This window comes from Vespa crabro, chromosome 25, assembly GCF_910589235.1.
Source record: "Vespa crabro chromosome 25, iyVesCrab1.2, whole genome shotgun sequence".
NCBI lineage: Eukaryota > Metazoa > Arthropoda > Insecta > Hymenoptera > Vespidae > Vespa > Vespa crabro.
In genome coordinates this window covers 791,406-803,487 of record NC_060979.1, presented here as the reverse complement: position 1 = coordinate 803,487, position 12,082 = coordinate 791,406, and the positions used below count along the sequence as shown (strand labels likewise).

Below are 12,082 nucleotides of genomic sequence, written 5' to 3'. Positions count from 1 at the left end.
GTGATGCGTCATTGGCGTTTCATTATTTGTTTGTTTTGAGATACGATAAATAATGTATGAGTTAATGACACACATTTCCAACCCCCAAAAAAATCGTCATGTTCCTGTGTGTTTTCTTCCGTACCAATTTCATCGCTATCGCTATCTATGCAGTCTCTTTATCGCCTTGTTGCTTGGACGATATCACTATCACTGCTATCGTTTTCTTCTACAGTTAGTCTTTCTAACATATCTGTATAAACGTCTATCTGGAGCTCATCTTAACTACTACTTGTGTCATGAGATTCATTCATGTTTGAACGTTTTTCCATAGTTCTAATAAAAAATATGAATAAATACATAGGTTGAAAATTTCTAATTGTTATTTCTAACTCACAAGATGATATTTACCAAAAAAGCTTTTACCAAACAATTTATTTACCAAGAGAAGATTCAAAGCGACGCTTCAAACCAGACTGAGTTTAGCTTTAAAAATCTTTTCCTTCAGATTTAGAAGTGATTATTTATGATTATAAATCTCACTATACAGTTTGTGCTATGTTTGCATATTGACCTTTCTTTTACAAACATGCCTTATCGCTCTTTTCAAGTGGCGCCTTTGAACTGCTCGGACCGTTGTGAGGACGCTTATCGCATTCTCGTATGACACAAAACTCGCTGACATTTCTTTTATATAACTTAGTAATTATACTATATTTTGATTTGATTTCTTGTGCCATTTCAAGAGAAAACTTTAGGGAAACATACATGTCTCAAAAAATTGCGTTGAAATATCTCAATTACCCATAATCGTTAATAATCAACTTTAATGTCCCATGAGAGGGGACAGCGGAGTGCAAAGGGTTAAACATAGCTAGTATTTGGTTTGTGATATTGTAATTGTTTTCGTTATTAACATGAGCTTCTTGAGGCTGAATTGTATTGTATTGACTATTATGGTGCGTTGACTGAGGTGTGTTATGGACCGCAATTTGCGCATTTCAGCTTCTCTTTCTCTACAGAATTAACTAAGTTGCACTTTCTCAGTTCATGGGGTTGGTTACACATTTTACAAATCTGTATCCCATATTACAATTAGCGCTGGCATGACCTACTCTTTGGCAATTTTTGCACTGAAAAATTTTTGGTCATTTTAATTTCTTCTTCCTTACTCTTTCGTTGAGTACTATGTTGTTTTTTATAAGTTGATGAAATGATATCTATCTATGTTTTGCCTATCGAAAATTAGTTTACTGATTTTCATTATATTAACATTCCTTATGTTTAGCACGTTTAATGCTGTTGTAACATCGGGAACGCCGAAACTACCTCTTATACCTTTTAATACGAAGGTATTGCATTTTGTATGCTTTGGTGTGAATATGTGTAATTTTTGGCTTTTAGTATAGCTATGCACTTGCCGTGTGTATCCATGGTTATTAATCTTATCATATCTATATCTAGTTGTTTTAACAAGAAAGCTTCCTTGTTAATATTGCTATTAGTTAGTAGTATAATGATATCCTTTAGGTTAGATTTTAAAATGTATATGGGGGCATTTGGATTTTGGGGGTTTTCAGCCTTTTGTTTCTTATTGTGGCGCTGTTGGCCTTTTCAGCTATGCACTCTTCCGTGAAACTCATATAGCGGCTCAAATCTATTGTCTTACTCATAGTTTGAGCTTTGAGTACCGACTGAAAGTTTCGACGATGCTGTTTTTTTTGGTCTACGAAATCCCTCGTTCTCTTCATTTTCTTTTTTATACTGCACAATCCACGCAGGGTCTTGTATTATATATCCTTTTAACAAAAGAGCACCGATTAGCACTTCCGTCTTATTCGAATACTCAATTCTGAGTGCGGTTCTTATTATTCGAGGTCGTTCGCACCCTCTACTTGATACAGGTGCCGCCTCTTTATCAATTCACATACGGCTTCATCTTTGATGTCGTCTTCCGCTTCTTTATCGATGTCATCTTTGTTCCCTTCATTTATTTCCACATGAGTTGGAATAGCATGAGAAAAATTTCGTGGTGATTCATTGCCATCATTTATATCCAATTTAATTGAAATGGCTGTTTTCACATCACGACTTATAATTGTACTGTTTGTGTTAGTATCCAAAAGACGATGTATTCTAGAATTATTGTCGATACCAATAGATCTGTATTCCTTAGTCTTGTCATTCATTTTTCTTCGCAATTCTTTATATACATGTATGTAGACTTTGAATCCAAAGATGTGCATGTCTGTAAGATCTGGTTTCGTTCCATCCATCTTTAAAAATATTCAGATACTTAACAGATTATAACTATTTAATAATACATAAACTAAATTATAATAAGTTTTTAATATTTTGTTGTTTATCCTTTTTGTCTAATTACTGCTCTTAAACGCGTGGGCATATTAGAAAATATTTCTTCTAACTAGTTTTACAGTATACGTCCTCACTCTTGTTTTACGGAGTTTTGGATAAAAGTCCTTGGTGAAAAGGGAAATTAAAAAGTTCAATTTCGTTTGAAATATATTGACTAAGACGATTCCGATTGAATTCCTTTAGACTTCTTATTCTCAATGTTCGAAGTTATAAATTAGTGATCATTTCGTTAGAACCTCAAATGAGCTGACTCTTCCAAAAAGTCGGGAGAAATTTTACAGAATTTCTCGCGACTTATATAGATGTTTTCGTGATTTGTGTAAATGTCCTCGCCACTTGTATAGAATTGTTGATCGGCATCCATAAGTGAATAAAGCCATCGTACATTTTGTCAACATTGGAGTAACTTAATACACTTTGTAAATTGCTGTAAATTCTATATTACAATATAACTTTTATAATTTTCATATATAAGTAGGTGTTCGTCATTCGAGATGTGAATTTTTCTCACAGAGTTCTATAGTGAAAATTTGCGGTAAGTTTTTTCAAAAGTGTGTGATGCTGTGACAATAAGAAGATTTGAGACGATAGATGATTCGGGACATTGAGAAAATTTGAAACGATTAGATGATTTTACAAAATTTCAGAATTCGAGACGATGAAAAGATTTGAGGCTATTGAAAAATTTTTAAATTAACGTCATTTGAAAGAATTTTCGATTGTGCTGCCGTAATAGATGACTACAATAAGTAGGAAGATTTACAAATTATTCTAAGAACTGAAATTAAGAACTGAAAGTGTTTGTGATTGTAAAATTATTGGTGAAATGTCATAACACGTTCTACGAAACCATGAGTAAAAAGGATTTAACATCGCATGCAGTTAAATAGCTTCTTATATAAGAAGATTATAAAGAAAGCATTGTAAAATATATCGACCAGGGAAACAAATAAAACATGTAGATATATTTAGCAGATATATTTTCATGTCTATTACTAGAGATTGAACAATTTAAAAAATCCAAATGATTCAGGAAGATGATATTGTCTTTGTTCACTTACTTATATTTTGCTCTCTGGATTATCAATTGTTTGATGATAATAGTAATAACGAAATGTTAGCATTTTAGATGGTTAATTGGTATATGTAATAGGTGTTATAAATCCTTCTCTGTAATCTAAATCAATCGTGATAGTGTTTTTGCTTGTATATGTTACAATCATTATGTTTAACTTGAGAGTTTTATTAAATGACCTCTCTATAAAATACCAGTTCTAGAAGACATCAAAGCGCTACAAAGCGCTCTTGATAAGTTTTGGTCTATCTATAACATATTCGGTCGTCATACAGAATGCCTAAAAGGTTGTGATCAATGTATTGAATCGTTCTGGCAAGGAAATTAAAAAATGTGTTTTTTATAGACACAAAAAATCCCTTAATCAAAATCAACATATAGTCATTATAATCATAGTTAACGTGTCTCTTCTGCAATTTTTCTCTTCTTCCCTTCCATATCCACTATCTATCATTTGATCAAATTCTATTTATTTTTGATCAGACCAAATGATATTCGCTCATAATTCTTTGGTATAATATTTATATTTTTTTGCAATCTTCAATCTTATAGCTATGTGCCTTTTTGTAAGCAGCAGTTGTCGAATTATTATAAAGGAATATGAGTAAATTTTTGTAACATATTTTATAATTATGATTTTATTGTATGCAAATCTATTTTTTTTTACTTATTTGCAGAAGTATTTTCCATTTTGCATAATTAAAATAAACCCTGACGTATTATCATTGAAATAATAAATGTTTGAAGCATGCGTTCTTTCAGGCAAAGTAGTTACTATAAAGCTTTTAGAACTATAAAGCTTAAAAGAAGTAGGTATCCTCTTCCCCTCGGCCATAGAAAGCTTAAACAATTAGTGTACGTAACTCATGATTAAACTACATTTAAAAATTACTTAAAAATTACTAAAAATTACTAAAAACAACTAAAAAGATAAACATATTTTTTATAAGTAGCATAGTGTATGAAAAAAGATCTAACCCTAATATCTCCTTACCAATTAATCAAAATCCATCAAGTACGAAAAATAATGGAAATCCTTTAAAATGTATGTTCTTATCCTTAGGATATAAATTTGAAAATAACTATTCCAAACGAGATATTTTATATAAAGAATAATTCACGATCTAAAGATCTTAATTTTCTCCTTAGTTCGTTTCATCTATTATTCGTAAAATGGCATTCGATCATAGAAAAATGAATAAATAAATTCGAATACATTTAGTGAATTTTATCATATATTTGGAGTAATCTCGTAGAAAAGGGAATATTGCTTGCATGAAATTGTTATCTTTTCTCGTTTTTATACTTTCCCTCCAGAAAATAAGGTCAAAGACATTTATCTTGGCTGTTTATACAGACACGACGTGATCGTTACGATTATAAGTAAATGTAGAAATTATACGTAGAAAAGATGGGTTAGTCGATACTTCGTCATTTTAAAGCTGTGGCATCAAATTGCCATTTCAGACGTTATCAATTCTCTATACTCAAGTATCATTTCTACAAATTCCCCGTAAATGATTGAATTATAATTAGATATGTAATTCTATATAGAAAAGTCTTCCTTGGATCTGAAGGATTATGTATTCTATTAAAAACGGACTAATTTAATTTATTCTAATATCTGCGTTTGATTTTATCGTGAAAATATTTTTTCTAGTTAACCATATCATTTGACATTACTTTCGATTTTTTGAAATATCCCATATATTAGCAATTATCCCATTAGTATAAAAGTTAGATCTTCAGGTATAAAGGCCACTTTTATCGATCTATTGCAATGGTGAATTTGTATTAGTCCCATTAGAATACTTGCTGTGATTTCTACTGGTCCATACATGCTATCGATCCATCCTCGAATAGATTTCCGATACGTGGATATTACTAGAAAGATTACATTAATTAATATACATTATTTATTGTCTTGTTTGACAAGGATTGCGTTGATAATAACCAATTCCTAGACAAAATATTTTAATCGGTATCCAGTCAGTGTGGAAAATTCTCTGTGACTGTTTTCACATTGTGTAAACATAAATATTTGACTATATTCCCCGTAATTTATAATCAAACAACTGTGTGAATTTAATTAAGCACATTATCTATTCATTTCATATTTTTTATAAATACATATCAAACTAAGTAATCGATACTCCCAGATATAAACGTACTGTGGGGTAATATCGTTGAGCAATTTCTCATTCATACGATTCATCAAATTTATCAACTTATCAGCATCTATTAATAATTCATAAAATTCCTTCTCGAGTAAATTATGAAAATAATTGTAATAAGCGTTTTGATACATGCACAAAACTTTGAAATATTCAGGATAACAAAGATTTGTTAAAGTCAGATTTTTCATGAAATGAATCTGATTGTTATTACACGTATGAATTTGATTGTTATTATACGCATATAGAGGAAAAAGGTGACACCTTCAGTTTTGGTATTTCTTTGAATAAATTTATTACATCTTCTAGACTTCGAATGTTATTTCTCTGTTACGTTCTTTATTATGAATATGTAGATAAAAACAATCTTTTTGCTAGTTAATCATATGTTAGCCTAGCAATTCATTGTCCAATTTTCTTTGTCTTATATCCTGATTATATTGTTTAGTAGAAGCAAATAATTTCAGAGTTGACTCAAGAGTGAAATAATAATTTACTAATTTCTGTAATAGATATAATTACTAAATGCGACAATACGATAGGATATCCCTGGATTTTCCATGTTTCTCAAGTCCAGTAATATTTGCACATATTCAATGTATCTATCTATAAAATATTCCTCCTCCTTTATGAAATATCAGTAATTGACTATTTTTTACGTTATCTTTCAAAATATGCTCCCCAAAAATTATGGAAAATTTTTCATCGGTTTCTTTTTTGTCTTAGGTTTCTTCTTCTTAGTTATAACACAGAACCATCAATATTTATGATTATTAGCAATGGTGCTGTTTTTCTAGCATCAACATGACCATTATTATTACATAAACAAATCTTTAATCTTTTTTCTAAATTTTGTCAAATTTTTTCATAAAGATTTGATATAGTATGCAAATGACGAAATGCATTTTCAGTTTTTAATTTTAACAATTGTATTGTTCTAATCTTCTGTCGTGACTAGTGTATTATATGCTATATTGTTCTCCAAAGAAAAAAATCGTGAGTTATAAGAAAACGAGACAGTCAGAAATGGGGGACAGGTCTACGTCCTATCCAACGAGTTTCGAATATTTCTGTTAACAATTCTCTTACTGATCTAATAAAATGCGGTGATACACCATCGTGCATAAAAAAATTTGGCAGCGGCTATAATATGGTATAATTTCCCTTAACACGTTCATCGCTACGTCACCCATATTTGGGTGACGCTCTTCTTGTTCAAGTTAATGGGGTTTTCAGTTGGATTTTTAAAAGAAATTCAATGAAATAAGCAGTGAAATATAAATATTGAATGTACAACATAAAAATACTACAAATATACACACTATATTATACTTTTTATTAATTTATATTTAGGGTAACATATTACATTAATAAGTTTTCTCCTTTTCTTTGATGCGAAGTCAATAGACGATATTTGTTGTTTAAGATTGATTTACTGTGTTATATATAAACCGTTCTACTCTATTACTTTTTTCTATCGCTCAGGAAACCTCATTATGTCCTCTTTTCAAAATTGTTGAGATTTACTTGCAAAATATTCATCGAGGTGCATTTTTATTTCGCTTTCAGATTTTTTCGTGACATTTATCACGGAAAGAATTTTATAACGAGAGAAAAAAGTAATAATTGGATGGGGCAAGGTCTCTGGGAGTACGGAGGATGAGGTAGAACGTCCCAATCAAACTCTAAGATTTTCTGTCTTATTGGCCAACGCAACAGGCGGTTTTGCGTTGCTGTGATGAAAAACGACACCTTATCGGTTAACCAATTCTTGCCGTTTTTCGACTATGGCGGCTTTCACTTTATCGAGCTGATTGCAATATTTTGCAGAATTGATCGTTTTATCTTCTGGAAGGAGCTCGTAGTATACTTTCCAGTTCCATCAAATGCACAAAAGAACTTTTTTTGGATGAAATTTTGGTCTTGCAACAGTTGAAGGTCGATTTTCCTTAGACTAAGTGCGTTTTTGAAGCACATTTTGATATAAAATCCAAGTCGCGTTTCCAGTAGCAAGTCTCTTTAAAAAAGAATTTTTTTCATGTTGCTGAAAAAGCAAATCGCATGTAGAGACGCGGTTCATTAGGTCGGTCTCCGTCAATTGGCGTAGAACTCCAACTTCATACCGATTCACATATCACATCTTGATTACTTGATTATGCACCATTGTCCTAGGAATTTTAGTGGTATTCACTATCTCGCGCACACCATATCGTGGATTTTCAGAGAGCATACTCTTGATGAGGTCCGTATCCGTCGTTGCTGGGCGGCCGCGGCGGTTTTCATCTTTCAAATAAAAATTGCCAGATCTAAATTTCGTAAACCAATTGTGGACGTTTCTAATAGTCGTAGTACCTCTCCCATAAATGGTGCAAATCTCATCTGCAGTGTTCTTTACATTACTACCTTTTTCAAAGCAATGAAGCATAACATGCCGCAAATGATTCTTTTGGCTATCCATATTGAACGGCGTAGAAAAAGATTGTAAAAGAGACTTTGTCACCAAAGAAACGTACTTTGATAGGGTTATAATAATGGTTATGGATTGAAATTGATCCCATAAACGGACAATAGTTAAATCTACATGTTTACTAACATAGTCGGCTCGAGGTCATACATAGCGTGGCGCGGAAAGAACTTATGAGATATCCTAATACTATGTCGCATGATGTTCGTGAAAACACTCTAAACATATTTGAGGTGGTTTTGGACAATTCGGACAATAGGTCGTAGTTTTTTTTACATTTTTCCTCGCTTCGTTCACCACTTTGCCTATTATTCTGATAACATTGGTTGTACATCCTTCTTATAGAGTTCCCTTGCTGATTCTTACGAATTTCTAAATGGTGGACACGTTCCGCCTTGTTTCATTTCTATTGTCGGGCATAGCATTTTTCAAGGACAACCATTCAGTAAGGAGAAGTTCCCGAAATTTTCTAATTTATTGGTGGCTCTCTGCTACATGGTGTGAGCATTTACTATACTTGTTCCTAAGAGCAAATGTAGGTTTAATTTCCGATACCACTTGATACTTTTCCGTATCGTTATTGCATATGACACCATCTGGTCACTTTTATCAGTTTTTCCACTATTATATGTTAGTATCGCCAAAGGTTTTTGTTTCGGAGGACGATCACGGTGAGTAGAATCCGAGCTTGAAATCATATTAGGTGCATACTTTGTTGATAATATTCTAACATTGCGAACATCCCTCCATTTTACCACCACAATATCATTGTTATCTTCTCGTGCCATCATTTCACATCTCTTCAATGTGTACAACATTACAAAACGTGGCATAAATTTTTTGTTGTACCGTACAGTTTCATCGACTTGCGTTTTGAATTTTAACAATTTGACTACTAATTTATAGCTCGTGTAAAAGTTGTCGACAAACAAAGTTCGTCCTTCATTTAGTAATTTATCTGCAAGTTCAATGCAAACGTTTTCGGCTATGCCAACTTGTTTTCTTTCGCTGGTATCTTATCCTGAATATATTTTCGCAGACTATGTATACCCTTTGGTGGAGCACTGTTTGAAAAGTTTTATACCATACTTATGCGATTTAGTTGGTATGTACCACTTGAATATTAGTCGTCCCCTCCAAGGAACCATTGTTTTCTCGTCTGCAATATCTTCGCTTGGAGAAAAGAATTTTTGATAATTGTCTGTCAATATGTTTAGGAATAGTAAAACTTTTTCAAGTCTGTAACTTTCTTCTATCGTTTCGTTATTTGCAAAATGTAAGTTTGCTAACAGTAATTTAAAACGACTACAGGACACGATGCCGTGCGGAAATGGAAAGTTGTATATAGGGTCCGTTGACCAACATTTAACGAATGGTGTCCGTAGTAGACCCATCCAAATCATCAGTCCGAAAAATTATGTAATTTCTTCAGAAGTGAAAAGTTTCTATTTGTTCAGTCGAGCATGATTATTCATGTCATGTTGATGCAATTTTTGCTCTGCATATATATTAATTTCTATGATTAAAAGGCTTACCACTTTTTCGTATAAGAATAGCTTTAAACACTTCACTTCGCTAATATCAGACGGCCACCTTTTCCGGTAAACGGAAATGATTGTTGCCTGATGTTAGGAAATTCATTCCACTGGATATTGTTCAATGAATTATTAGAAGTGTTCAGTTTCTCTTCTTTGCCTATAGCAAGTTCTGTCAACATGTCGTCAAGGTCTTCACTTGCATATGATTCCGTAGTATCGGAGTCTGAACTCAATGAAATTCTATTTCTCACTTTTCCTCTAAATCTCACTACTTCATTACTACGCCGTCTAATGAACATTTTCAGGATAAAAAAATCACTGATGTGCATCTAAAAAAAAAAGTATGTTTCTCGACTAAATGAAGGATCTGGGATAACTGCAGTGAGATCCCAGGCAGTCCTCTAACTGACAAGCTTATCGCTTTCCACATTTCGGAACTAAACACTTTATTCTTTACAAAGAACCGAAGGCTCTGTACCATTAGATAATCGACAATGTACGGGCCTACTCGAATTACATTATTGCTATTCCTGCCTATTACTAAACGTACGGACCTATCATATATACCTATTCTTCGATCTGTACTCTGAGATTTTCAAAAGAATACTAAATTTAGATGTCAATTAGAATAGAATATTCTTATCAGAGAACAAAAGCACAAAAAATATGCATTTTGTTCCTTGAATACAAAAGGACCGATAAGATTTTGAGGCTATACCAGATCCGGCTCCGCCAGATATCAAGCCTCAGCTTACGATAAAAAAAATCTATATTCTTAATGCTAAGATGTACATAACTATCTATTGTTGTCATACTTAAATCCACAGATAAGATCCTGATCGAAAAATTTAGAAAATGATAAAAGATTTGTGCAATGCCAGTCAAATGACCAGCTATGGTAAGAAACGTAGGCGATGAATGTTCCTCCAAAGAAAACAAAGATAAAGAAACCAAAATTGAGAAACTGATTAATCAAAGAATTTAAAAATTCAGGGATAGTTAATGATGACTGGAAAAAATAATATCAGTGAAAAATTCATGATTAAATTTGAAAAAAGGTCATATGATTGGGCTCGGTACGTTTAGTGTTATCGCTTATTTACGTTCCGGCGTTCGACAGTCGGATTTTTGGGTACGGTGAGAAACTCAACCAAATCGCACTGGGCGACGAACGTGTTAATTGTCGTATGAGATACGACCGAAGGAAATTAAAATAATGTGCTCCGGTTAAAGATTTGGGCGAATAAAAAGGACCAACAATCGACAATGATTCCTACGCATACGTTGATCGAGAAATGGTCTTAATAAAATATTTTAACCATTGTGTGAGAATTTTTATTATACCTACATTATAGTATTCTGTGAATTCTGAAAATTCGTGTTGGAAAAATTATTTTCATCTGTGAAGGACACGTTTTGCAAAACTTGTGGATTTCGTTTTAATTTCTTCAACATATAACATAAGCAAAAATTACGTCATAGAGAACGATTATCATTGTGAAATGCTTGTACTTATCGAAGGTGATATGGATGTAAACCTTCTTCACGAATTATGCGTTGTTTGGTGATATGCGAAATGGTGATCGACGTCGAATGCTACGTAAACTCATATGTAATCACTTGTTTTCATTGCAAATGCAATCACCTTTTCCTTCAATGAATCCGAGGTCAAAACGCTCAATCTCTTCTGTTCCATAATCGAGTCTGTTCGGCATTATTATAGACTCATCGCCAGTTATAATTCCCTTTAGAAATTTTCTTGATGCTTGAAAAGCAAATCACAGATTAATGCAACGGAGTAAATCTTTTTCTTTAAGAATATGTAAATTCCATGTATCGTGTTTTGAAATGAAATCAAGTCGTTTCATGATCATATATGATCGAATTTGATAAATTTAATCTCATACCGATTTATCGTGTAATTATTTGATGGTTTGGCTCAATCAATACCTTTATTTTGTCTTTATCAGCCTTAATTGACCTTCTAGAGCGTGGTAGTTCAATATCACAATTGCTGTAATGAAATTGTAAACCAGTTTTGGCAATTCTGGCGTTCTATTAAGACATCTTCTCCAGACGAGTCACTTATCCTTATAAATAACCCTTTCCTTGCTTGAACAGCATTTTTACCTTTTCGGTAACAAAGAAGCAAAATATCTCGAAAATTATACTTTTGATTCTCTGCATTTGATGGAATAACAAAAAACCAAAATCAAACAAAATTGTTTACATATATGCCTTCAAATGTTAGCTGTCAAAATATATATAATAATACGGTTTAGAATGAAGTTAGCTGCTTAAATTAATGCCTCTGTTACGAAAAAAACGAAATTACTTCCGGAACAATCAAATAGCATAGATTTCAACAAAAAATTTGACCTTCAAATTTATGATGAAGATCAATTTTGTGGATAATTTTTTTAAACTATCTTCGCCAATCATAAATTGTACGGTCACCTGTAGAATTCGTGACCTA

At 32.4% G+C, this 12,082-nt stretch overlaps 2 protein-coding genes across 2 annotated transcripts; both read right to left on the bottom strand.

The window, feature by feature from the left end:
• Positions 1 to 1,517: 1,517 nt before the first annotated feature.
• On the bottom strand, positions 1,518 to 2,383 carry LOC124432354. The gene is made up of 3 exons (XM_046981268.1): positions 2,363 to 2,383; positions 1,911 to 2,255; positions 1,518 to 1,673 (listed from the first exon to the last, which is right to left on the bottom strand). Exons 1-3 carry the CDS (start codon positions 2,381 to 2,383, stop codon positions 1,518 to 1,520), a joined length of 522 nt encoding a protein of 173 aa, XP_046837224.1.
• A 5,175-nt stretch (positions 2,384 to 7,558) lies between these two features.
• Positions 7,559 to 8,062, bottom strand: LOC124432352 (histone-lysine N-methyltransferase SETMAR-like). The gene is made up of 2 exons (XM_046981267.1): positions 7,754 to 8,062; positions 7,559 to 7,648 (listed from the first exon to the last, which is right to left on the bottom strand). Exons 1-2 carry the CDS (start codon positions 8,060 to 8,062, stop codon positions 7,559 to 7,561), a joined length of 399 nt encoding a protein of 132 aa, XP_046837223.1.
• Between the last annotated feature and the right edge of the window lie 4,020 nt (positions 8,063 to 12,082).